Source organism: Dryobates pubescens, chromosome 15 (genome assembly GCF_014839835.1).
Source record: "Dryobates pubescens isolate bDryPub1 chromosome 15, bDryPub1.pri, whole genome shotgun sequence".
Taxonomy (NCBI): Eukaryota; Metazoa; Chordata; class Aves; order Piciformes; family Picidae; genus Dryobates; species Dryobates pubescens.
The window spans coordinates 16,145,555-16,173,478 of record NC_071626.1 but is presented as its reverse complement, the minus strand read 5'-3'; the positions used below and the strand labels follow the sequence as shown (position 1 = coordinate 16,173,478).

At 42.0% G+C, this 27,924-nt stretch overlaps 1 protein-coding gene across 1 annotated transcript; it reads right to left on the bottom strand.

Annotated features, from left to right (window-relative positions):
- Positions 1 to 836: 836 nt before the first annotated feature.
- FAM180A (family with sequence similarity 180 member A) lies at positions 837 to 27,219 on the bottom strand. The gene is made up of 3 exons (XM_009903010.2): positions 26,973 to 27,219; positions 2,735 to 2,835; positions 837 to 1,769 (listed from the first exon to the last, which is right to left on the bottom strand). Exons 1-3 carry the CDS (start codon positions 27,046 to 27,048, stop codon positions 1,428 to 1,430), a joined length of 519 nt encoding a protein of 172 aa, XP_009901312.2. The 5' UTR covers positions 27,049 to 27,219; the 3' UTR covers positions 837 to 1,427.
- Between the last annotated feature and the right edge of the window lie 705 nt (positions 27,220 to 27,924).

The following is a 27,924-nucleotide window of genomic DNA, read 5'->3' as shown; positions in this document are numbered from 1 at the left end:
AAGGCTAGAATCCTCAGTTCTCCTTTCTAGCCACAGGGATTTGTGATTTGAGCCTGTCTCCTTAAGATATCATGCAAACACAGAGATTGAGATTGCTGGTATGTAATAAGGATTAAATAAATGTTCAGCTGTTTCCCTGTGCTCTAGAAGTAGAAGAACCTCTAATAAAAACAGAGAAACAAAATTTGTATAACTTGTTCACAAAAACTATGGGATTTGCTTTAGAAAACTTGGGGCTTTTTTTATTGCTAGTCATCTGTCTAGAAAGATAGATCTCCTTTTTCTTTCCCTTTTCTCTCCATGAGTGTTTGCAGTTTGTAATAAATGGTTGTGCTATTTCTACAAACAAATTTTCCTATACAACAAATACTGATTTTCTACTGCTCCCAAATTAATGATTTCCACCCTTGTATTGGTGAAGGGCCTTTTCTGCTAAGTGGTTTCATGACTGAACAATTTACTCAGAACTTGTGTGCATACACACATGTGAAAATACTTATACATGCACACATACATAGCCATATGCATGTGAATTTATAATCAACGATCAAAAATGAGCCACACTGCTAAATTCAGCACCAGGTATGTTTTAATGCACCTTCCTCCCTTGCCTCAGGGGGATTCTGAATCAGGGTTTTAGATGGCCTATGTCCAAGGCCATTAAACAGGGCCTTTGTCTTGCCTTTGATTTTTCTGGGGACAAATCCATGTTCCCTTCAAAAAAACAAGGAGGAGAAGGAGCAAATGTGAAAATAATGAGAGTCATTGCAGACTGTTTAGGAGGGCAGCTCTGGGAAGCAGGGAGTATGTTCACAGGCATTGTTCACAGGCTGATAGTGTCCACAATACCCTTTGTCTCCTGCAAATGTTATTGCAATGAAAAACTGGCTCAGCAAAATGAAGTGAATCAGACAGTGCTTATTTGCAAGAATACTTTGAATGAATAATATGTGGCATAATTTTTGAAGGCTGACAGTTATTATACTTTTTCCTTTGCATGTCTTTATAATATTCTTTTACAGAGCAGACAAATTATGAGCTTCTTTCTCCATCTACAAGAGCAGCATTCTCCAGCACATACCCATAGGTACATGAGCATAAGCATAGTACACTTATGCATTGCTTATGGGAAACACATGGGACAAAACAGGGGCATGTCTGTCTGGGGTGTACACCGGCCTCCCTTCTTTGCATGTTAGAGAATGTGCCTCTAAGGCAGCACAAAAATTGTATTCCAAGGTCTGAAGATTAACATTTTCCTCCATTCAACATGGAACTATAAAGTGAATTCCACAAGAGGGAGCTAGAAAACAAATAATCTTTCATGAAGCAGGTTATTAAACTTTACAGAAAAGAAGTGTTGGACTGCTACATGTGTCCCATATCAATCAGAAGAGCTGGCTGAGTTGCTATTGCATCATCTTCCACTATGATGGCTCTTTGTTGTATGGGAACATCAAGTCGTGCTTCAGGGCTTTGTAAAGATTAACGAAGGATTCAGCCCAAATGTCTTTCTGATGGCCCTGGGACTGAGCAGCCCTGTAGGCAGTGTAGACCATAGTCAGTACTGTCCTTTCAAAATCTTCTTTCTTGAGGACCCTTGGGTATGAAGACAGCCTACTGCTCAGCCTGCGGATCTCTGTGATGCTCTTGGGGATAATGTCGTTGCAGATGGTGTCAAACTCAGCAGCCTTCCGCAGTGAAGCGAGCTCTTCATCTTTGATGGAGATCCTCTGACCTTTGTCAATGTCAAGCTCAGCTAGTAGAAACTGGTACAAAATCAGAACACACAGAGATATTTATCTTCTCCAAGAGACTCTAGGCAGAGCAAATGTGAATTAGAACATGCCCTTAGGTCCTTACATTTGATCAAATGGAGACATAATTCTCATTGCACTGGCTCGAAATGGGGCAAACCAGAAAGTGCCTGTGTGAATGTTGTACTCTTGTGTTACCGATCTGAGGACGTTAGAGACAGGCTATGGGGCAAGGAGAGAGGAAAAGGAAAAAGTAGGTAGTCTATTATGCAAAATAGGCATGGGGATTAGAGGTGGAGACAGCAGCACAGCTGGGAAAGGCCGTTTACACTCCCATGGATAGCAGTGGTAGCCTAGCTCAGCAACGGCTTCCAGCCCATTTCTCCTGTTTGGACATCCAGCCCCAGTTTCTCAAGATGTGGTATAGCTAGATTTAACCCATGTGCCTACTTCAGGTGGGCCACTTTTCCTTTGATAACTGTGTGACACTGTTCCAAGTTGCAGGCAGTTGTAGTCTCCACTGCTGTGAAAGAGGGGACCTGAATCATTTTGAAGTGAATCAGTCACACCCCCAGGGTTACTTTGCAATGACTGATAGTTATGGCTTTAATGATTTGAACAAATAATTTGAGGCTGAAACTCAGACTGAAGACTTTAAATGCATTGTATTCTTAATGTGTAACTATTCTGGAAGAAAGTTGCTTTCAGTAAAAAGCTCTAGTTTTCACTTTGCTTGTCAGTGAGCTAGAACCCACAGGTGAGTTACTGCAGACAACTTCTGCCTGCTTAATTGCTGAGAGGGTCAAGTTTGTCATACATATGTCTGTTCCCCCCCCTTGTGGTGAGCTATTACATAGCCAGCAGTGAGTATGCTGCTGGTACAAGTAGCATGAAGACAGATAATGGATAGCCCAATATGGATATTAACCCCAGTCTTGGTTAGCCCTTAAGGTATCATCTTCTCCCATATACAGAACCTCGTAAAGCAGGATCACATCTTCCAACGAGTTTTGTAGCACTGGGTTAAGGAAGGCAGCTGAGGACCTCTTCAATCGCTGAGCAGCTGGGAAAAGCATAGCTGGAAAAAAAAAATGAGAAAAGAGAAGTTCCACAGGGTAGCAAACACTGAAAAGAGGAAGCATCTTTTAATAGTAAATTCAACCAAAGTACTGTCCATGGCAAAGAAGCCATACAGTATGGCTTCTCACTGTAAATAAACATGAACTCTTTTGACTATATTATACTAGGGATGTAGGTTAGCTATTTGCCCTGTATCTGCAGAGTGGCTAACACAGAGTGGTTTATTTTCTAAGCCTGGGACTCTGAGTTGCAGCTATGCTATAAGGAACAGCAATAACTGCAACATCAACATTTCCTGAAATACATGTTCTACTCCTGACTCTGCAAACAAAAATCAAAACTGACCCCCTCAACAAAGCCTGCTTTCTTCAGGTCATTATCCTACAGTCATACTTCCAAGAACCTACCTCCTGCCTTCAGCTGTCTAAAAGTTGGTCTTTCCTCACCTGATGGAGACATCTCCTCCAGAAAGCAGATCACCTCATCTGTCCCTAGCATGTAAGTCTGGAAGGAGTGTCTTGCCCTTTGGAGATAACCTCTATGTATTCATCAAGCTTGTTGCAAGATTAGACAAGACACCTCCATTCAATGATGATGTATTATGACTTTGATACTTTACAGTGCTATAGCTAGAAAAAACCAACAGCCTGCTGTGATCAGATATTTATTCACCACTGGGAAGTGCAACACAGATATTATCTCAGGGAAATGAGACAGAAAGCAAATGTATAATCCTTGAACTCAGCATTACAGTGAGGTAGATTATTTGTGGAATCAATGACATACTGTTCAGAGTATAGAAAACATCTGCTGCTACTTTGCAGACCACCAAAATGCCTTGAGTTGCCAGCTAACTTACTAACTGGGAAGCTAGGTACTATTGAAAGGTGCAGCTCCCTTTCAGAACAGAAGGGGGAAACCCTGTTTTGTCTAATATTATGTGTATATTATTTAGATGTTGTTGTTTAGGTAACCATAGCTTAGATTTGTTGGGCTTGTGTGAGTATTGACGCATTTCCTCATAAACTTTGCTTCTCAACTTTAATTGTCATTAACCAATAGATAAATGTAAGCACAAGTTAAAAAAGGAAAAACAAACCAAAACAAACCAAATCATCTTTTGAAAGACATTATGATTCCCCTCCAAAATTTAGAGTCCTACAGTTATGAGTAACGTTTACTAGAACGTGCAATTTACTTCGAATTTCCCAAAAGTTTAATCCCACCTACTCTCTAACAGATTTTTTTTCCCCTTAGATATTTTTACTAGGTTGATTTTTTCTTGGTTTGACAAAATTCTTGGATTTTGGGTGCTGCCTGTAGAAAACCTGAACATCATTTAAAGCTCCCTCTGCTGAGCATGCAAAACAAGCTGGAACAACTGTAATGATTAATCCCCAAATACATGGTTCCTCAGACAGTTTGTCTCTTTGATTACCCAAGCAGATCACAAATATGCAGTTCCTTCTGGACTCTGTAGCCTAAATACATTCCTATTTCCTGGGCTCTTGCCAACTGTTGACTTTATTAAAGTTTGACCTGTTAATAATATTTAAGTTCTAGTAATGCAAGGAGAAAGAAGCCAGACCCTCAGAGATTGTGTTAATTAGGACCTTTACTATCTATCATAGGGAAAATTAATTGTGATAATGCTGGCTATGAAGCAATTCATGCTTGACCCAGCAATTAGTGCTTGAAGTTTCAGATACTTCACATGCACTTAATTTTTTGGCCTTGAATTGCCTAAGGAATACAGTATGGGTAAACTACTTTGCTGAATTGCAACAAACTTACTGCACCTTGATACTACAAATTGTAAATGCATCCTGCAGGGGTCTCAAGCTGCACCAGGGGAGGCTTAGGCTCGAGGTGAGGAGAAAGGTCTTCACAGAGAGAGTTGTTAGCCTTTGGAATGTGCTGCCCAGGGAGGTGGTAGAGTCATTGTCCCTGGAGGTACTCAAGAGGGGATTGGATGTGGCACTTGGCGCCATGGTTTAGTAGTCATGAAGTCTTGGGTTACAGATTGGACTTAATGATCTTTGAGGTCTTTTCCAACCTTATTGATTCTATGATTCTATTTCAGGCATTTTGATAAGCATCTGAAGAGTAAAGTGCTTCTATTGGATCCATGTGAATTTAGATTGAAACTTGTTTCACCAACTGAATGGTATTTGCAGGGTTTGTGATACTAAAAGCCTGAAGGAATGATTGCACCAAGTGAAAGATTAAAGATGCTGAAAGAACTCAGTCTCTGCAGGACCCTTTCCCTAGCATGATACCACATCTTGTCTGGCCCAGCCATGGAGGTAGTGAATTTGGGAAAGGTCACAAGCTGCCTGCAGGTTCTGCTCTGTGAGAGTGTTTGGCTGACTGCTGACAGCTGGGTTTATAAACATTTTCTTCTGAGGCTCCACCACTGATATTCATCCATTTTGCTCAGAGCTTTGATGAGACACATTGTAGCTATCCCATCTTTTGCTCTTAGCAATTTGAGAATGCAATTGAGTGCATGTGAAGTATTTGAAACTTCAAGAACTAATTGCTGAGTAATTAAAACTTTTATTACTGGGCAATTAAAACTCTAATTGCTAAGCAGCTGGCAAAAATCCAGTCCATAATGATGATGATTCATTTTTATCACTTTTAGATGCCCTTTCAGTGGAAACAGCTTCAAAAGTACAGAGTAGCTCTACATATGCAGATGGTTTACATCCCAAAACACTTCCTGATCCATGGAAAAGGTGTTGGTGGCATTTTGCTTCAGTGCTGTCATGCTTAGTGTCATCACACTAATGACTTGTAACTTTTGGGCCAAGTGCAGTTTCCCACCATGGAGCTGAGCAAGAAGTCATCAGATTCAGCCCATCACCACTCACCAAGAAAAGAATGAGTGAAGGACTCAAAGAAAAATGAATGCCATTTAGTACTGACCCTCTTGCTGGATTGCAGGTAACACCTCAGAAACAAGCTGAGTTTTCCTACCCAACTGTTCCCAGGATAACATGGATGAGGTCAGGAGATTCAAAAGGACAAGGGCCTGAACTGCTATATTGTGAATAAAGGCCTTTGTAGGCACATCAGAAACATGCTGTCCTCTGTAGAGCCCAGGCTAGCGCTGACTCTCTGATCTCATTATCCTGGTCCCAAAAGGTATCAAACTTTGTTGCACTTTTTAGAGGCTCTACTGAGAAATTCCTTCAGAGCTCATTTATATTTGTTACGGTGATCTGATTTTCCTGATTCACATTTTATTTCAGTCCTTCTCTTTCTCTATCTTCCTGCACACGGTCACTCCCTCTACAGTCTTTTCAGTGAATTTGAGCTCCTCTGAGATTGTGTGAGCATTCAGAGCAAATGCTTTCTGATTTTCATTACACTGACTCATGCATGTAAGTTAAGCATAAAAGCTGAGACACAGAAAGATTTGCAGAAAGATTATGCATTTAGTGACTGCAAATTCCACTTGAAACTTTTCTGCTGATTTGATGTCTTCCTGCATTTACTTCTCTTCCTGACAAGATTTGTCTGGGCAATATCAAAGAACAGCAGAGGAATACTACTGTAACTTGCCATCTCTTTACTATTCTCTGCCCTAAAGGAATTTCCTGTAAAGCTATCAAGCAATTGTTTCATAGGAAGATGCAAAGCAATGTGTGGCATTTTATGTTGATGTTGCAGCTGATTAATTTCCATGGTTGTGGCTATGAATGTCTGAGGAGCAGAGTTCCCTAATCAATATTGACAGAGAAAGCCCAACCCAGTGATTTCTGAAGTCAGTGCAGAAACTCCTATAGATTTATCAGTTTTACTTCTCTCACAAATGCATCAAGACGTCTCCAATGTATGTCCTAAGGGCTGAACAGTTACGTAACAAAAAAGTTAAGATCAACAGAGATGAGGTAGGAAAAATAAGGTTTTGATTATCCTTACAGGAAAAAAAAATAATCTGTCATTTATCTGTGTACTACCAGGCTCATCCTCTTCAGAATTCCTTCTTCAGAGAGTCTTAAGAGTGCTGCCAGATTATTTTAAAGATCCTTTCATCTTTCTTAAGCACTTTGTCATAATTTTTTGGACCTCATTAGCCACACATTCACTGGTGAGGGTGTAGAAATTTTGCTTTCCAGTTCACATTTCTACATTTTTCATTGACCATGCATTGAAGAGAAAAGGGCATGAGTGTCAAAGTCTGCATGCCCTTGATAAAGGTTTTGTGGTTCATGTTCCTCTTTGATCACCCTCTTCATGAAGCTTTGCAATCAGTCCAGAAGTATATATTTTACACAAGTAAGAATTTTATTTCTGTCAGATGACTTTTTTTGTGGGTCCCTATGTTGAGTTTCTCCACTGATGGAGTAACAATTTACTATCCCAAATTTACTGCTCCAGGCTAACTGTGAAATACTTGTCTTTACCATGATGCAGTCAAAGTCACTAAATATTTTGCTGCCCTGAGCTGCTACCTGTTTTGTGCTGAAGCAGATCTTGGTGCCAGAAGCATTTCTTCCTCCAGAATGAAGAGGTGTTGATCTATAAGAGGTGCATGGTGGGCAGTGAAAGCAGTATCATCAGTCACAAACGTGCAGTGCTAATAAGTGATGAACAGGTTTTATACTTAGAAATCCCATCTTTCCTTACTTCTTCTCCTGCACTTGTCTCATCTCCAGAATAATATGTGTTTACCATCTACAAGGTATTTTATACTGCCATGGGCCTGCAATCAACTGGCAAAGCAGAACCTGAGTTCTGGTTGACCACGTCCTGGAACGGAACGTGTTCTGGATTAGCTCCTCTATGCCTTCTGATTTTTGCTTTACAGTACCAAAACTGCTATATTAGAACTGATTGAACACTTTGCCCTAGCACAGGAGAAATGGAAAGAGTGGGAAGCAAGAGGAAGAATAAGAGAAATAAAATAAGGGCAATACACACACACCCCAGAAGGACAAGGGAAATACACAACAGTGCTATAGACTACCTTCTGAAACTTGTATCTGGAACTGCAGTTACTCACAGAAGTAGCTCCCATGACAACAGTGCATTGCATTCCAAATTTAATCTCCTATTATTGGAGATTAAATCCCAACCCCACTTTGAACAAAATAGCAGTGAGATGGAGAAGACATTTAATGACACACCAACATGAACTAGCAGATCTTTGAAAGCAACTACAAGACAGTTTGCTTCATTTTATTTTCAGCTCTATATCCTTGCTTACTTAGATAGTGAGACTAAAGTTAATAGTTACAATAATCTCTCTTTGTTCCTGCTTGTTGCTGGCTAAAAGTAAGAATAGACATTTTTTTCTTCTTCTTTAGACATAAATAGTAAAGAAGTCCATCCTGAAAGTCTAATTATCTTCAATAAGTATGTGGACAGTAAATATCCCTGCAAAAGCTGGAAGCAGACCTTATTGCTGTCTACAACTACATGAAGGGAGGTTGTAGCCAGGTTGGGGCTGGTCTCTTCTCCCAGGCAACCAGCACCAGAACAAGAGGACACAGTCGCAAGCTGTGCCAGGGGAGGTTTAGGCTGGATGTCAGGAAGAAATTCTTCACAGAAAGAGTGACTGGCCATTGGAATGTGCTGCCCAGGGAGGTGGTGGAGTCACCATCGCCATCACTGGAGGTTTTTAGGAGAAGACTTGACGGGGTACTTGGTGCTGTGGGTTAGTTGCTTGGGCGGTGTTGGATTGGTTGATGGGTTGGACGCGATGATCTTGAAGGTCTCTTCCAACCTGGTTTATTCTATGTATTCTATGTATTCTATGTATTCTTGTTGATGTTTAGGAAGAGACTAGATGGGGTGCTTGGTGCTATGGTTTAGTTGATTAGATAGTGTTGGATGATAGTTTGGACTCAATGATCTCAAAGGTCTCTTCCAACCTGGTTAATTCTATTCTATTCTATTCTATTCTATTCTATTCTATTCTATTCTATTCTATTCTATTCTATTCTATTGTTTTTAGAGACAAAAAATCATTCAAAACCACTCAGAATAACAAATTGTATTCAGTTCTTTGCTTTGTCACCTGATTAGCCTTTTCAATGTTACTTTTTACTTATTTATCTTCTTTTTTAAGAAACACACATATTCTCACATCATGTCTTGAAACATACTGTAGTGAGGCGGAGGTTGGTCTCTTCTCCCAGGCAACCAGTACCAGAACAAGAGGGCACCAGTCTCAGGCTGTGTCAGGGGAGGTTTAGGCTGGAGGTTAGGAGGAAGTTTTACACAGAGAGAGTGATTGCCCACTGGAATGGGCTGCCTGAGGAGGTGGTGGGGTCGCCGTCGCTGGGGGTGTTTAGGGCAAGGCTTGACAGGATGCTTGGTTGCATGGTTTAGTTGGTTGGGTAGTGTTGGATGATAGGTTGGACACGATGATCTTGAAGGTCTCTTCCAACCTGGTTAATTCTATTCTATTCTATTCTATTCTATTCTATTCTATTCTATTCTATTCTATTCTATTCTATTCTATTCTATTCTATTCTATTCCCCACTCCAACCTGCACTTCTGTGCTTCACAAATGTCTTGAGATGCATTAAGATTAGGATGCAATAGAGTTTATATAGGAAACCTACAGTGGTGATAGCCTTTCTAGCTACTTGGCATGAGTAATGGAATGTAAAAGTGTATTAGGAAGACCAAAACCCCCTTAAGTTTACAGAAACAGATATTTCCAGGGAAGGAAATGGTGCATCTGAGCCTGCATTTGTGAGAAGTGGAGGGTATTTTCTCTTTCATGATTGAAGTAAAATGATGTGGAAGATATGAGTAACAGCAGCCAACTAAAATGATCGGAGAATTTATTTCCTCAGACGGAATTTCCATCGTGCAGTGTTTTCACCTTTTCCCATCCAGAGCAGTGTATGCTGTTATTTATTCTTCCTTTGGTTATAAGGAGGGGGAGAGGTCCCCCTCCTGAAATTGTTTATGCTCACAAAACAAGATGCAGTCAGCTAAAAGTGTCCATTAATGTGCTGGAGTAAAGTTGCTGCAGAAAGCGTGGAGAGAAAAAAAATGCACAAAGGGAAATGGAAGGAAAGAAGTGGCGAAATATATTGCTATCCTTCACTTTCCTGCCATATTACCAAGAACTGGGGATAGGCTATGATGAACACTATATGAGTGAAGGGCAGCAATAAAGGAAAGAAACATGAATCCTCTTCCATAGGTCTAACACAGAGGCAACAAGCAATTTTGGTAACAGAAAATTTCAAGCAGAGATGGGAAATGAACCAGTGCTTTTTACCCCTGGCTTCGTTGCAGGATCACCTCTCCTTCCCTATCTCTGCTGCTCACAGCAACCCTTATGGGGAGGAAGACAATAAGCAACCTTAATTGAACACTTCTGAAAATGTTTCTTAAAAATGAAGAGATGATGGGATATAATAATGATCTAATCTATTTCTCCCAGGAAAGTACAGAGAAGGAAGGAAGGAAGGAAGAAATACCAGCCAGGTGTTGATGTTTTGCTGCTGAGCTGTAATGAAGGATCCTAGGAGCACACTGAAGTGGATAATTCCCCTGTTGAACAATGCAGCAAGAGTAATGGAAATCAAAGCTCTGCTTTGCAGGTAGAGACAGAGGGGCAGCAGATCCAGGAGCTCTATGCATCATGTAATTTTTTTGCTCTGAGAAGCAAAGAAAAGGAAAGCTCTGAAAGGAAAGATCTTTACAACCAAATCACTCTCTCCAGTTCTCTGTTCTTTTTGTATGAGCATCACAGAGGCTAAAGGGGTAGGCTTGAGCCCTCTACTACCTCCCATAGAGTCACAGAATCAACCAGGTTGGAAAAGACCTGAGAGATCATCAAGTCCAACCTATTACCTAATACCTAACACCTCTTGACAGCTAAACCATGGCTTCAAGTAGCACATCCAATCTTTTTTTTAACACCTTCAGGGACAGTGACTCCACCACCTCCCTGGGCAGCCCATTCCAATGACCAATTACTAAGTGCCTTGTCCAGATCTTCCCCTACTCAAATTTGGATCTACTGCCCGTGTACTAGGACCAGAGAATGGCTCATGGTAGACCAGGGCAGCTTGCCTTCTGGAAGAACTCTCTCTTTACTGTTCTTTGTAGCTCATGCACTTGTGCCTGTAGAACAAGGGGTTTCTATCTCATATTCATATTGTGTCCATACTCACACAGGAGAGACCACATGGTTCATTGTGTCATGGACTGCTCCTGTTTAGCTGTAGGAGAGTTCAACTCTGCCAGCTAAACCCATTGGCTCCTCCTCAGCCCAGCAGTGTCCTGGCTTCACACAGCCTGCTCTCAGAAGCAAGCCCCCTCCCCCACACACAGATAGGTGGGAAAACCACCCCCTAAAAAGCCCTCTGGGCTGAGATAAAGAGTTTACTGAGATGGTAATGCTATACAATTATCTTAGCAGAAGGTGTGCGGGTTTCTTTTGTTTATTGAACTTAATACCGGCCCATGAAAATCATGTTTGGGTTTGTCAATAAATTATTTAATATCCCAGAGTAGTGGAACATCCTGAAAGTAGTCATATTAAGCCTCTAGCAATCACTAAAAGTCAATAATTCCTATTTGAATATTATTATAATAGCCATTCTTTCTCAACAACAATGGCTTCCCAGTCTGCTCCTTTTCTACCCCTTTTTGCCCTCAAATCCCACAGCACCTGGGCTCTGTTGGAGTCTCCTCCCACCCCAGGTGTGGCCACTTGGCCCTCCCCACCCACTCCCCTATTTAATCCCCTCCAGGAAAGGCAGAAGCCCAAGCTGAGCCCATCTGGGCTGGAGGATCCTCCTCTCGTCTCTGGTGAGTGCCCCTGGTGCACACTGGGTGATGGTGGTGGTGACAACAAAGGCCGGGGGGCCTGGTGGCCCCCCGGTTAGGTAGGGCAATGATTGATGACTACTCCAATATTATCCATAGGTGCTAGCTGGGCCTCCTTACTGGGGCTGAGCTCCACTGTGTGGTATCTTGGCTGGTTGAGGGTCTTGCCTCTGGCTCTGGGATGGGTGCAAAAGTGGTGGTGGTGGAGCAGGAGCTGTTTAGGCAGGATAGAGGATGCTGTTAGAGGGATTAGGAGCTGCCTTGGGAAGATGAAAGGTGGTGTGGGGGGAGGCAGGGGTGTTAAGCAAGATGACCTTTAGAGGCCATTTCCAACCCTGGAGGTTCTATGAGTCTGTGACTCTATGATCTAGTTCCAACCCCCTTGCTACATTCAGGGACACCTTCCACTAGACCAAGTCAGCATCTTTAAGAGCATATTAAATTTTTTTTTTCACTATACATAGAAATCAAAACATAATCATAGAATCAACCAGATTGGGAAAGACCTCAGAGATCATCAAGTCCAACTGAATACGTAACACCTTATGACTAACTAAACCATGGCTTCAAGTGCCCTGTCCAATCCTTTTCTGAACATCTCCAGGGATGGTGACTCCACCACCTCCCTAGGCAGCCCAAATATCTATTTGCACAGAGCTAAAACACTGAACACAGAGGAAAGGCATCCAGTAGCTGAAAATGTTCTTTTTACATTTTGTAGTACTTTCTTTTTCAGTCAGGCTTCCTTGGCTTCCTGCAAGGCAAAAGTGATTGAGTGGCTAGCATTATGCTGAGGCTGACCTAATCACAGCTGCAGCTGCAAGAGGCAGTCCTGTGTGTCTGCCCCCACATCAGACTCTCCCTCCTTCCATTTGTGCCAACAGTGCTTTTTGTGGCCACACAGTGAGCCGAGTCAGGGATATGTCTGGTCATGAATGAAAGGAAAAAGCAAACAAAAGAAAGAGCAATAGATCTTAACTGTCTCACTCTACATTGCAGCTGCTACACCAGAAGCACTCCTATGTGTGAGGAACTCTCAGTACAAGTGTAGTCCAACTGCTTTTATGTCATTTGTTCTCATATGACTTAAGGATGGACATCAGCCCTGGTTAGGAAGAAGAGAAGTCCTTCCTCATGCCTACAAGCACTTGATCTAACAGCAGAGCTAATTAGGTCCTTTCTGTGGATGCTGTCCTCAATTGGTGTAGTGCTTGATCCTGCTCAAGGTGAGAATCGGAGCACCAGCTGCTAAAAACTTCTTCCTCTGTTTTATTTTGAGAGTAAGTTCAACTGACACAAAGGTTATTTAAAATTTATTCCAGGACTTGATGAGAAAGGAATCAAAGGACTAGCAGGGTGTAGCATGAATTTAATTTCACTATCACAAATGGCAACTCAGATTGTTGAGTCGAAGTATGAACTATTGTCCTTGAGTAGTCCCATAAAATGTCAGTTCAGGGAGTGGGAACAATATCATGTGCTTTATCCAAACAGATTAGGGGCTGTCCTGGAAATTACTTTACCTTTTTATTTGGGAGAATGGAAATGTCCTATTCCAAGAGACTTAGCAGATTCCTATTTCACTGTCTGCCTTTTCATGAAGCATGTTTTATTGAAATGTAATGCATTGGATTGGTTAAAAGGGACACTGCATGAAATTCTGTGCAGGTGGTCACATACGAAAAATCACATAGGCATTCTGACTTCAAACTCTATTACCATGTGATCTGCAGATTGAGAGAGATAATGAATGTTTCTTGTTATTTCCCAACTGAGTTGTCCTGTGATGAAATATCCCTATGGGAACTGTACCACTGAGGCCAGGGAGCTGCTAGCTGAGGTGAAGAAAAAGAGAAGTAGTGATGGAGACATGGGAATTATTCACTAAAGCCACCTGTGGGTAGCTTCAACTAACAAGTAAATTCAAGTGTTTGGTGGTGGATCTAGGAACTATTATAGAACTGACAACAAACTATCATTTTGTTCTTTTATTGACTGCTCACCTACACGTGTAACAAGAAGCCATTCCTCAGACTCTCTGAGTATTAATATCACACCTCCAAGCTGAGGAGGATTAAATGCTGTATAGACAATTATTCTCACTCGGATTAGAAAGAACCAGTACTGTTTTCATCATTCCTTCAACACTCCACCTGACCTGAAATAAATTATTAGGAGGAGAATACATAAATCCCAGTTTACTGCTTTTTATGTTCTGGAGTTTCATTTGTTTTTCAAAAACTGAGAAACTCCAGCTGCCTTTCCAGCTGCTCATTGAGCTCCAAATGTCAATACACCTGCAGCTGGCTTTCTTAATTACATGAATATGTGCTGGATAGAGAAACTGTAAATCAGCCTTGTCTAATGCAAAAAGCAAGGAGATACTGGATGCTTTCTGTGAGGTAAGTTATTTTTGGATTCAATGCCCTTTCAAAGCATTGTATGATTTCTAGCAGTGATGACTAAGACAAGAAACCTAAGAAAGTAACTCAGAGCTGAAGATGGATTCATGTATATTTCTTGACTGGACTAGCAGAGCTGTTTTGCCATCTAAGCAGAACACAAAGAGTGAAAAGTTGTGCTGTATCCCCCAGGTAGTGACAGGGGAACCACATGTCTCTTCTGGATCAGTGAGTGAGGGTCCCCATGAGAAGGCATCTATTCTGTTCACAGCTGCATGAATGTCTGGGCTCCATTATAGTAATTTCTGCATTTGCATGAAAATAGTATTAAACCCCCATAAAACTAAAATATAATGATCCGAAAATAGAATGGGTGGATTTCAATGTTTGCAGTGGAGAGGCAAGACAATCACAGAATTATGGAGGCTGGAAAAGACCTCAGAGATCAAGTCTAGCCTATGACCCAACACCATGATGTCAGCTAAACCATGCCAGCAAGTGCCACATCTAACCTTTTCTTAAAGACCTCCAGTGATGGAGGCTCCACCACCACCCTGGGCAGTCAATCTGTGTGATATTGCTGGAAACCTAGCAAAGAAATTTGAAGGATGAATTCAAAATGGTGTATTTTTATAGCTGCATTCCCCATTCCACAATCCTACACAGGGGATTTCCATTTTACAAGCTGTTCCTTGTTATTTCATGCTCTGAAATCTAACTGTTCCTAGATCATTCAGATCTGCTGAAATAAAGCAGAGAATGATGTACAACTAGATTCATCATTAAATACTGAAAGCCTTGGCAGGTTCTTGAGTAGTGCAAGTTGCAAGGCAGCTGAACACTATGAATGAGGTCCTCAGGTGACCTGAGCTAGCATCACCAGACTCATGATACTGCTCTGTGGGCAGCCAGTCAAAGTTGCCTATAAGTGAGAGGTCATTACTGTCTGAGACACTGAAGCACACTAATGCAATAAACTAGTTATTTGTAGGGGTAAACTGATATTCAGCATGGCCACAAAATAGGACAGGGACTACTTGTCCCCCTATTTATACTTCAGGCTCAGCAGTGTTCATATACAGAGATCTCAGAGAAGATATGTTTACTTCTGTAACAGTTTGTCTTGTCTGGCACCATGAATTCAGCCAGGAGCAAAAAGCTCCTGGGGGACATCACTGACAGGCCTGAAAAGTCAGCTGGACAGGATATGCACTTTGATAATGTAAACAGAAAGGAGAGAGGGGTATAAAGTATTTCAGACATGAAGCATTGGTTACATTTACCTCACTGACAAATCTGTGCAAGTAGAAACTGAGGTCTTTACCTTGATGGTGATATTTTGTTTAAGAGTCCCTGTATGTTTGTTTAGGGGATATATGTGCACATGTTCAGCTTTGGACTTCACACCACCAGACCATAATGGATGTTAACAGTATGCATGGAGATTAAGGTTGACATAATCGGGTGCATGCTGGATTGATGGTCTGTAGCACATGCAGTTAGTCATTCAGTGTTTGAAGGCCATCCAGAGATCTCCTGCAAATGTCCAACAGCCTGCTTGCTAAATAAAATTTCTGGCTAGAAAAGGAGTGCCTTTCCAGGGAAATACAACTTCTTATGGTCTCCCTAACACTTAGCTATTTGTCAGGCAGATTCTCTAAAGACAAACCTCTTCAGTAGCTGGAGCCCACAGCATTACCTTGATGTGAACAGGATAAATACAAGCTGGAAATCACACAGCTAGGGGCTTGTCTTGCCATGTTGCTGTATCTGACCCATTTCTGGCAGTCCCACTCCTAAACATCTCAATTTCCCTCTCAGATCTGTGCATCCCTGGAGGATTCCCTCTATCCACAGCATGCAACACTTTCTGGATCTCAGCCAAAAGGCTGCTGTGTTTCCTCTGTGCAGCAGGGTTGACTTTAGAAAGATGAGGCACAGTGAGAGACAGCAACCTGCTATAGGAAAGAGGGAAGGTTAGATAACACAGCTAAAAAGCCTGGGCCAGAATGCAGGTTTTGGCTGTTCTTGATGGCTGATAATGGAACCTGGCATCTGTAGTCCATTCATCAACCCTGGAATCCTCTGAGCTGAGTTCAGATGCTGTGCTGCCCATTTATTTCACTCTGGCTTCTCCCAGACACCTTGTGTGGCCGGGCCATGTCATCATCCTCCTTTTGCTGAAGAGCCAGATACAGCCATCACACACTGTCCTTTGCCACTTGAGTCTCTCTGGGCTTTACTGTATCTGATTTATGTTGGTTGTATCTGATTCCAGTTCTGGGACACCCTAGTGTGGAAAAATCTTTGGGTACTTCTTTATCCTTCTATTTTTGTGAGGACCCAGCTGAGCTGTAAATCTGCTAAGTACACATCAAGGTAAGTCAGGCCCTTTGAGCTCTGTTTATTAAAAAGGCTTTGTGGTAGAAAGCAACAAAAGCAGCAGTCTATATGTTTTCATCATTAGACTTATTACTATCCAAAACCTTCTGCCAAACTGGCACAGCAATCCAGAAAACCAGAAGTGGCTGCAACTATGACAAATGGATGTTTTCACTTAACACAATCTGTACTATATTAGGATGTCTACAAGTAGTGTTTAACTGGAAATGGAGTTCATTCAGTGTCAATGAATGTATGAATAATTGCAGTAAACAAAACCAGGGCATGCCTGAATTGTCTTTTATTTTAGGAGGGGGCTTAAGACATAAACAGTTCCCTCAGACAAGAAATCTGTGTTTAATACGTGAATTCAATAAGCAGATACTTTGTGTTTCTTTAGATCTAGACAGGGACAGTAGGATGAAGTGCACCCTCAGTGGGTTTGCTGATGACACCAAGCTGCGTGGTGAGGTCAATATGCAGGAGGGAAGAGATGTCATCCAGAGACATCTGATAGACATGAGAGGTGAGTCAACACCAACCTCATGAGGTTTAATACAGCCAAGTGCAGAGTCCTGTAGCTGTGTCTGGGCAATCCCAAGCACAATGACAGGTTGGGAGGAGAATGGATAGAGGGCAGTCCTGAGCAGCATGACTTGGGAGTGCTGGTTGATGAGAAACTTGGCATGAGCCAGCAATGTGCACTGACAACCCAGAGAGCCAACTCCATTAAAAGAACATGGCAAGCAGGTTGAGGGAGGTGACCCATACCCTTGGAAGGGAGGGATTGAAACTTGATGATCTTTAAGGTCCCTTCCAACCTAAAACATTTTATGATTCTGTGTGAAACAACAATGTAATATCATGGCTGTGAACATTATGAAAACCAGGGAGGAAACTGAGGGCTGCAGAACTTGATCCATCCTTCTAGGGACTGGCAGGAGTAAACAGGGGCTTGTGCATCTGTGGCAGTGCTACTGTAACTGGTGTTAATGGGAAAGCATGACTGGTATTAATAGGAAATGGTGTAATCCCCATTGCCCTATAAAAGAGCAAGTTTCTTGCAACTTCCATGGAATAAAATGGGCTGTTTGCTGGGCAGTGGAAAGAGTCTTTTTTTCATAGCCACACAGTTTAGAAAGCTCAAAGGCAGGGTGGGGTGGGGGTGGGGGTGGAACCACAACCCAAGCCCAATGAGATGGGTAGAGATCTCAATCTATTGCTGATTCAGTAGGGGCAACTGAGTTTTGTGCTGGATTGGTGGTGAATTGCCCAGGCTGTCTCAATATCCTTCTGTGTCGAGACACTGGTGGGGACCAGAAGCAAACATGAGTCCTGCTTAAGTGAGGAAATGGCTCCAAAGATATGCAGCTGTCCCATGAGTCTGAGAAGCAGACAGATAAGATGAAGACCAGCTGTGACAGATGGACATCTTCTGAAGGATGAGTTCAAATGGGGATGCATGCCATGCTGGCAAGGGGGTGAATGGTACCCTAATATTACCCATCCACATTTATCACATTTTCTCTCTCTCCACACTTTTCCTTCCTTTTCATCTTTTCCTGTCATTCATACTACTTCCTTCCATTTGGCATTTACCTCCATTTTTTTATCTGTTCTTTCTCAGCATCTCTGCCTCTTGCCTTTGCATCTCATGTTTCCCTCTCTGTGACTTAAATAAGCCCTTCCAGACTGGAAAGTCTGTTCTCTGTCCAAGACAGAGAATAAATTAGAAGCATTGGTTCCGTTAGAGGTATGCTACCACCTGCCAAATAGATGGAGATGATGAAATCCTGATGTTTTGGCTCACAGCATATAGCCACATCTAGTCTAGTGCCAAAGCCTAACCAAAGTATTTTACTTTCCAAGTGCCATCCAACAGGGTGGAGTGCCATACATTTATCACAGAAAGCCTTGTGCATTTGGGTCTTCAAAATAAGACTGCAGTGCAGCAGCATCCTTCTACTACCCTGTTTTGTCTCTTATTTTTCCCTTTCTCAGCAAGCTTTTTTCAGCTACTCACTTGGCTTCTCCTGAGTAGAGAGACACTCAATGAGTTTGGAGCCTGGCTCCTGGCTGGTGACCTGTTTCCCTGCGGCTGGGGAGGAATTTCTAGAGGACAAGTGATATGCTTGCCGATCCTAGGGAAACCAGGCAGCTGCCAAACCTAACCAGTAAACTGGGCCAGGAGTGGCCCCGCATATGCTTTCACCAGGGGAAAGGAATGTTTGTGGGAACTGGGAATAGTGGATCCTGTTTAACTCCATTTTTCTCTCCTACTTGCATTCTTCTTTGTCTCAAGCCAGCACTGAGCTCGCCCTGCCTCAAACACTATGACAGCAAGACGACTGCTGCAGCCTGCAGAATCTCAGAGAGGATTAAAAGAGTTGTTGGCTAAGAGTTAGTCTCTGAGTGGGCAAGGGAGCTTCGTGGCTTGTGGTGCAATCAGGTAGTTTAATGTCTCTATATTAGCAAGCATGTTATGGTGGATAAATCGGAAAGCTGCCAACATACAGGACTTCAGCGTAATGAGAGAGACCGGGACAGCAGAGGCACATGGGATCCCTTTCTCTGCTTTCTCTCCTTCCAGTGGGAGAGAAAATTCTATAGAAGGCTCTATAGATCACTTCAGGGATTTTTGCCTATGTGTTTCCTCAAAGGTGTTTGCAGCTCATCCTTAGGTTACCTTTTTCTTTTCCCCCCATGACCTTTGATACATTTCCCTAACAGTTTCCCACCATCAGCTATCCATGACCTACATGAGCTTCACCCATGCCAGTGCCATTTTGCTGAAAAGCACTTTAAAGAACAAATAACACATTTGGGCTGGGAAGATTTTAACAGTCAGGGTTACTTCAGGAAACCAAATTTGAGCTCATGACAGAGATTGTGGCCTTACTCCTGAGAGTGACAAAACAGTTGTTGGCTTTGTTGGTGTGTTTTTGCACATTTCAGTACTTTTAAAGCAAGGAGTAGACAGGTTTGACCAAGACACTAACACAGCTCCTTGCTGCAGCTGTGTCTGTGTACCCAGCCAGTTTATTGGGATCTTAGATGAACTCGGCTCCCTTCAGCAGAGTGCACAGAGAGCGCCCTGTTTCAAAGTGGGTGCAAGCTGTGCACACAGACAAGCACCAGTACTCATCTCCAACAGCCTAAGCTGGCCCTATGGGTCCTGCCCTGCCTTCAACTCAAGCACAGACACTGCATGCAAAGTTAATTGCTCCTTCATGCAGTGGAGTAATTTACATTTTGCCTGTCACTGTTTGAACAATCAGAGCCTCTGCAGCCTGATGATGTTCATTAAGACCTGCTGACTTTCAATGACATTGTACTATTCAGTATTTCTGACGGGATTTCTTTCTGCCTGAAAAGTCATTATGTTCTTCCTGAATCTGGCATGATCTACCCCAAGAAAACCACTTTATGCTTCAGAAACAGAATAAATAAAATATCACCACTATTAACAACATGCAGGACTGGTTGCATACAGTCATCCTGATGAGATCTGGGGAAGTGATTTAATTATTTCACTCACCACAGTGAGGAGGAATGTTTCCTCTCTTTAATTACACTGACAGTTCTTTGGAGAAAGGGTGTTTTTTTACTCTGTTTATTTGCATAATGTGAGGTAGCCGTGGGATCTCTGTGTCCAGCGGTCAAGTGTAAGGTATTCAGGAGGGGACTCAGAGAGTACTCTACAGTCATTGCACGTGGACATGAGTTATTTCACTGGTAATAGAGTTGCTTTGCCTATGGAAGAGAACATTAGCTGAACAGCATGCATGAGGAGCTGTGAGGTGGCTGTTAAAGGCTAGACAAAGGGAGCTATGAAAAGGTAAAGAGTGATTTGAATGGCAGGAGTTGCTTCTGAGACAGACATTGGTTGGGACATGAGGGCCTTTGAGAAAATCTGGGACTGCAGCAAGTAAATGAGACACCACAGTATCCAGGATTCCTAAAAAGCCTAAAGCAACCCAAGTGGCAGCTATTGTCTTACTGACTTGCCAGTCCTCAGAACTGGGGTGGAACTAGGATCGCTGAGAAGATTCTATTTGCGCCACTTTCCGCTCATAGTTCTCACTTAGTCTAGCACATATCAAAGGGAAAACAGATTTACATCATGTGTCTTCCTCTTGCTGCTTACCTAGATTTCCTCAAAATTGTTTAGCTGCTTTCTCTTTGCTTTGGATTCTGTCAACCACTTTATGACTCTATGAGCTTTAAGCTTTAGCCATTTTTTGATGCTTCCTGTGGAGAAAAGAGCCTCAGAAGCACTTAGATTCTTCCTTACTGACAGCTGAACTGCTTTCATAGAGTACAATATCCATCTGTGATCTAAACTAAAATGCAAAAGATTCTATAATCTGTACTCCCTCTGATCTCAATGTGGTTTAGTGTCATTGCCCTAGAAGAGATTATCAAGAGAAACTTTGATATTTTTAAGCTTCACTTTTATGCCTTTCAGTTTCAGGTATCCACTGTGAATTCTGATTCATGGATCACCTTCCATGCAGGTTAAATTAATTAAGTCTGCCCCTAAGAGGGCAAATGGGAAATCAGGACATGCTGGAAAGGATTTTGATTACAGTTGCAGCCCTACTGGATATTCATCCTCCACAGGCTAAATCCATTCAGAGACTTTTATACTGTAGCTAGCTTTTACAACACCAAGAAGCTTTCCCAGGTAACTAATCTCTTTTCAACCCTTTCTTCAGTGCTCTCCCTGCAATAGCTCTTTGTGTAATAGTTTCAGACTGCCTCTGCAGTGGATGCCTTAAAAGATCTGCCACAAAGAATGGGAGGGCCTGTCTGTACCACACAGCAAAGCACAGGGCAGAGATGTCAGAGCCAGAAGCAATACGACTCTCTTAGTATGGTACTGGGTCCAACCAGGTGATACCTGTTGAAAGGCAGAACTTATTTCCTTGGGCACATGCCATGCACATGGCTATGACCTTGAAGAGACACCAGCTAGAGTCCTTGCGCTATCTTGTGATGCACAAGGCTGGCATCTTGCCTTGGTGCTGTGTCTGATCTCTGCTCCATACACCACTGTGTCATGCAGATATATTTTCAAGCAGGTGTGGAAAACTATTTTTGTCTTTGTTCTCTTTTAATTTGTTAAAGGGCACAAAATATGCTTTGAATGCCCCCTTCCTACTCTTTACAGTGTAGAACAATTTGTTTCTTAAGCATCTGGTTTTAGGTCTAGAACATACATTTATACAAATCTCTTACACAGCTCCTTGCCAAGGTATTAAGGAAGTAAATGCATGGATTATATATAAATTGTCTTGTTCAGGTCACCCATCTGCAAAGCTAATTCATCTGAATTTCAATCTCATACTTCCCCTCAGGCAGTGCCTCCCTCTCTTTACATGTACAGTTATGATACTTGGTGCAGTAATAACTTACATCAGGAAAATAACCGCCAGGCCAGAAGACTCCAGCCTATAAACCTGCATTCCCAGGAACTGGTACAGGTTTATGAAACAGGTGCAGGACAGGTGGGAAAAACCTCTGCAGCAGAACAATCAAGCCTTTTGCAGCATGAGTGAGGGCACCAAAATGGGTCCACTAAGCAAGAAATTTTGTGCAGTTGAGGCAGTTTTCCAAATGATCACATGGGAGCCAGAGAAAAGGGAAATATTGCATTTTCTCTATAAGAGGAAACATTCTTTACACAGCCAGGCTTAGACAGAGCTGGCTCTGTTTCATAATGTTTCATAACTTTCATTGTTTTATATCCACTACATATTTTAAGAATTGGGTAACAATGGCTTTATGGAAATTAAAGGAAATTAAATTGAAGCTGCACTTTCAGGAGTTCTTGTAGATGGTCCAGCTGGTGTAATTTCTTTTTACCCTTGCACCAGGCCTTTGGAAACCTTGTTGTGTCCCAAATAAGCCAAGACCTTAACCTAGTATTAAGGCCCACTGAGTATGTATGTGTGTATGTGTTTGACCATTTGTTTTGTAATTGGATGCTATATTCAGGACATGCTGTTTTCACTCATACTGTCCAAGCCGAAAATGTCAAACAAGTGTTACTGTCAGTGGTAAAATCCCATAAGCTGCTTGAGAAGGGATTGCCTGGCTACAAGAATGCAATGTGAGGTGAGAGGAAGAGAGGTAAATAAGGTCAAAAGGTGTGGGGACAGTCACTCATCCTTTGCCCACATGGCAAGCCCACCAGCAACCAGGTATGTAGCAGATATGAATATAGAATATGCTACACAGTTCTTCCTTAGAAAAAGACTGGTGGGCTTTCTAGCAACAGCCAGTCTCTTCTCTTCTACATATTCCTCCCTTTCCTGGCACTGGAAAGCTGCCAGCCTACTCTGGTTAAGCCCACAACCAGCAACAACCTGCAAAAGTTGCTTATGTAGCAGCTGCTCCATCAAACTCATAAACTCAGTTGCCACAACACCAGAGAAATTACTAGAAGTTTGCAATCTTGTGAGGAAATCAAGGAGCATGGGCCTTATGTTCTTCCAAGTAACACCTTCTGCAGAAAGCCTCTAAGAAGACCAAACTGTTTCCCTGGTGTTATGGAACAGTTACTTGAGTTTCACTGAGCACTAGAGACTGGGTACAAAATAATGCATCTGCACCAGAGCAATCTGGATGTAACTGCAATACTCTTTTTGAGGTCTGGAAGTTACAGCACAGCCATTCCCCAAAGGCATGGCTAATATAGCAAACATACCCTTTCCTCAATGATGAGAGAGTTTTGCCATCTTATTTTATGTCTTTCAACCTTTCCTTTCCAGCCTCTACTGAGGGGTGTACTTATAATTTCGGCTCCTTCCCTACTGTCCAAGAAACCACAACCACAAGAAATTATAGTGCATCTTCGCTCCCTGGGCAACCACACAACAATCTACTGTTTGTGTGCCATTTATTTGAATTGGGAAGTCCTTACAGCAAATAAACTATAGCCAGCTGAGATGAAACATACTAATAAGGATTGCCTTGGGGTTTCTGCTCAGGGCACAGACAAGTCTTGTAATGTAGATCTGAAGCTAACTTCTGCTTTCCACTGTCTTGCTGCTCATCAGAGGACTTTGATGAAAGCAACCAGGGTGGCAAGCAGTGACGCTCTCCAGTTTCCACATCTGCATGGGGATTTAGTGGTTTTGTGTGTGTGTGTTTGCTTGCTTTTGGTTTTGCTTTTGTTTTGTTGTTGTTTTCTTTTTGGTCAAATAACAAGATTTATTCCTTGGTTTATCCAGCAGAAATATCTGGAATTCATATTTGAGACCTTCAGAAATGAGCATGACTTCACCTCTACCATCAAATAAGAAACATCACTTAGTAGAGACTTAATATTACCTTTCCCCCCTAAACAGATGCTGCCCTCGTACACTGCACTGGTTAGGCTGCACTTCGAGTACTGTGTCCAGTTCTGGGCTCCACAGTTTAGGAAGGATGTTGACTTGCTGGAGTGTGTCCAGAGAAGGGCAACAAAGTTGGTGAGGGGCTTTGAACAAAAGCCCTATGAGGAGAGACTGAGGGAGCTGGGGTTGCTTAGCCTGGAGGAGACTCAGGGGTGACCTTGTTGCTGTCTACAACTACCTGAAGGGGGGGTTGTAGACAGGCAGAGGTTGGTCTCTTCTCCCAGGCAACCAGTACAAGAACAAGAGGACACAGTCTCAGGCTGCGCCAGGGGAGGTTTAGGCTGGAGGTTAGAAGGAAGTTTTACACAGAGTGATTGCCCATTGGAATGGGCTGCCCAGGGAGGTGGTGGAGTCACCATCACTGGAGGTGTTCAGGAGGAGACTTGACAGGGTGCTTGATTACATGGTTTAGTTGGTTGGGTGGTGTTGGATGATAGGTTGGACATGATGATCTTGGAGGTCTCTTCCAACATGGTCTGGCCTATTCTATTCTATTCATGAAATCTGAGAGAATATTACCATACAGCTAAGTCTACAAGAGGCTCACAGAGACCTGAGATGATGGCAAGCAAATTATTTTGTCACTACTGAGGATCTTTCTTTATTATTCTGAACATTTCCACCCTAGGGACCAAGATTTTGCCTGTGACTTCTGGACAAATGCCCACAGCTGGATCTAGACAGGTTGAGGACTGTGAGACATCTTTAAGGCAAATTAAAAGGTGCTCAGGTGCTCAGTTTTCCTGTCAGAAATGCCTTTTTTTTTTTTGTTTTGTTTTAATTATTATTTCCCCCTTCCCCCTCCCCCATTAAAGGATGCTTGTAAAAGCAAAAGAAAAGGGAGGTGTCAGTCTGGAGTTCCCACTCCCTAGTCAGCACAAGTGTGTTCATATTTCCACATGTCTGATTTTTTTTTTTGAGCCAAAGCTTAAAATACTTGGTTACAAGAGCCTGGCATCCAAGACTGCCCCAGTGTTCCCTAGTGAAAAAATGGTAAAACCTAAACCTGGTTTTATCCAACATTGACTGCTCATTTCTCTTGCAAACAACTGCTGGTAATTAAAGCAGGGCCCTTTGGCCTACTGTTTTGTAAACAATCTGGACTACTGCTCAACATGGAGATGATATGCAGATCTGTCTTTCATTTCCATCAGACCAGATGCTGATCTGCTATTGTTTTTCTATTGCAAAACTCAAATCAGGAGTTGGATAATACTTAAATGAGAGAGTTTTAACCCAGAGAAGAGTCAGTTGTCATTTCTAGAGGGAGGATAGAAGAGAGTGTGCAGAAGGGTGTGTCATGCCTTGGTACTTAAATCTTCTCTTAGGTTTCTAAGCAGTTCAAAAATGAAGAGAGTGCTTTGGCCCTCTAGATAGTGCAGATTGTGATGGGATTGGTTGGGCTAACAAATAGATAGTCTAAGGAGGTCGTCTGAAATAGCTGTTGGTGAAGGTCTTATGCCTCTAAAACATTTGGAGCTGAATAGTCCCAGCATCCATGGGCAAGAAATCTGGTTTCCTCCCCAGCAGTTGTCTGTATGCAATAATTGTGAGAACTGAACTCCTTATCACAAGAGGGAATGAGTCTTATCTTCCCTCTGAAAACAAGCTCTAGAGCTTCCAGATTGAAAGCAATCTGCTTTCCCAAAAGACACAAAAGAGTTACGATATTTTCCTTTAAATATTCAAGGTGATTAAAATTGGACTTTAATAGTTGCATGGATTCCTTTAAAGGTCTTGTCTAGTTAAAATAAACATGTTAGCAAAAGCAAAGAATGCCCTTAAATTGCATAGTGATTATTCCATGTTGATGAACCTCTTTCTTTTTGCTATTTCTCTGTTTCGTACTCAAGCTGACCTCATTCCTTCAAAAGGCAGAGTGGGTTTTTATCATATATACAGATTTAGTTCTGCTTTCCTCACGTTTTTGTGTGTCATCCCTGGAAAGACAAATTCTTATCTAGAGAATTAAGTGGTTTTATGACCGTAGTTGTCATGACCTCTAATTCACAATAAAAGCAGATCTAGGTATAATGACTCATCCTATATCATCCAAGAGGCTGATGGAAAAGCTGGGGAAAGAACCTGCCATTCTGAGTCCTAGGTCAATGTCCTGTCAGTGAGTTCCCACTAACTGCATGGAACAACTTAGCATTCATACAACCTTAGCAGAATTGCATAGCTCTGTTAGTTTGTTCAGCCATTACCTCCCTTAAAATATCAAACCCAAACCCAAACAGCAGATAGAAAGGAACTGGCTCTAATGAAAAAGACACAGGTGATTGAGGTGGGGAGGGAGCATAAGAAAGCTTGATGTTTTTAACAGGCTCTGGTTCCTTTAAATATTTGTGAATTTCAATATCAGAACCAAAGAAATCTTTTGGGAGGTGTTTCCTTTTTCCACTTTCAGCAGCTACCAAACCCATGCCAAGTACCGGAGGAGAAGATAAAACAAAAAAAGGGAAAAGACCTCACATCACTAACTTTTAAGCAAGCACACCCTATGCAATTCATCAGTCCTCAACGATTTCATATGTTACTCTCACTTCAATAAGTGTCACAACTATATACTGTCATATTGGCAGAAGCCTGGTAACACCAGAGGTGTTATCAAGCTTATTACTTGCACATGTTGTATGTGCTAGTCTGTCAGAGTAAGGTCACAGGCATTCCTAGGCACCTTGCACAATCCAAGCAGTCATGTTTGCTGTTAGCAGGTATCTGCCTGGTGGAGCAGAAGGTTATGCCACCTGTGACTGCAAAGGATTTTGCATTAAGATTTCATGATGTGCAGTTTTGTTAATGCAGGAGAAAAGGACAAAACAAAACAAAAAGGTGAAAAAAAAAAAAAGAAAAGAAGGTAGTTCTGTTTCTTGGTATATTTATTTTTATAGATATATTTAAAAGAAATGTATTTTGTGGAATATATAGAATTTTACTTTTATGCACTTATGTATGTATATTTTTCTATTAGTCTCTATAATTACTCAGCTGACTTCCTACTTAATGGAGAAAAAGAATTCCAGAGTTAGGAGGGACAAATTGTATACATATATGTATAATGGAACAGAATTTCAGGCCAAATATACATACTCAAAAGTTTTCTTTTAAATAGCTTCTCATGTTTAAATCTTACCTCTGCTCCATCTGTGGGTCGCAGTGGCATAAGTACTGTAATAGAACATCAGCAGCAGCAAAATCTTCCAAAGCATCCTTCTCTTTAAAATATGTCTATCTGTATATTAGCTTTTCAATTTCCTATCTCTTTTCTTTTCAGGAATAAATGAATGGCTCTTCCTCTCCCCCTCCCCCTTTGCAAGGAGAACCTGTCTGTTCTTCTGAACACAGCTGAAGTCAGTGTGCAGCTCCTCTCCCAAACCAAGTCTCCTCGGGATCAGGAAACTTACTTTCAAGACAGACTTTGTTTTTATCCACATCTGGAATGACTCATGGTGCATGTGAGTTTGCTGGCAGCTGTGTGAATAAATATCGTTACATTTTTGTAGCTGAGTTTCATTTGTAAAATGGGCCAGTTGGAATTTATTTTTGTCCAATGAGGACACACAAGTAACTTCATTAAAGGGCACTCCTGAATCCTAGCCCTGTAGCTACTCCTCTGTAAATCAGTGGGCTTTATGCTAACCCCTGTATAAGGTAAAAGCTCCTCTGGAATGATGTACAGCTGCCCTTGGACACTTAAGTCAGGGAGTGGGGCATGTGCTCTGTAAGAAAGTTTTGCTACTGTGATTCATACAATCACTCCTTTATTAAGAGCATATAATACTGCACTTCAGTTCTGCATGACAGGTCCTGGACTTTTTTCTCTGCTTGGCTGCCCAAAGAGCAGGAAGGTCCAAATCCTTAACTATCTATGTTCAGCAATGCTATGGGAGACACCAAGCCATTCTGAGGACAGTCAGCACTAGCCAGGCTGAATGTACAGAGGTGATGACGCTGAACAAAAAGATTACTGCTAGACATTTTCTTGCTGTCACTGGCTCCAGGAAAGACAACACTAGAAGCATTTATTGCAGAGTGACCCAGAATAGAGGAAGGTGTAGGTATGTACTGTCCTCAATATAGCTTCA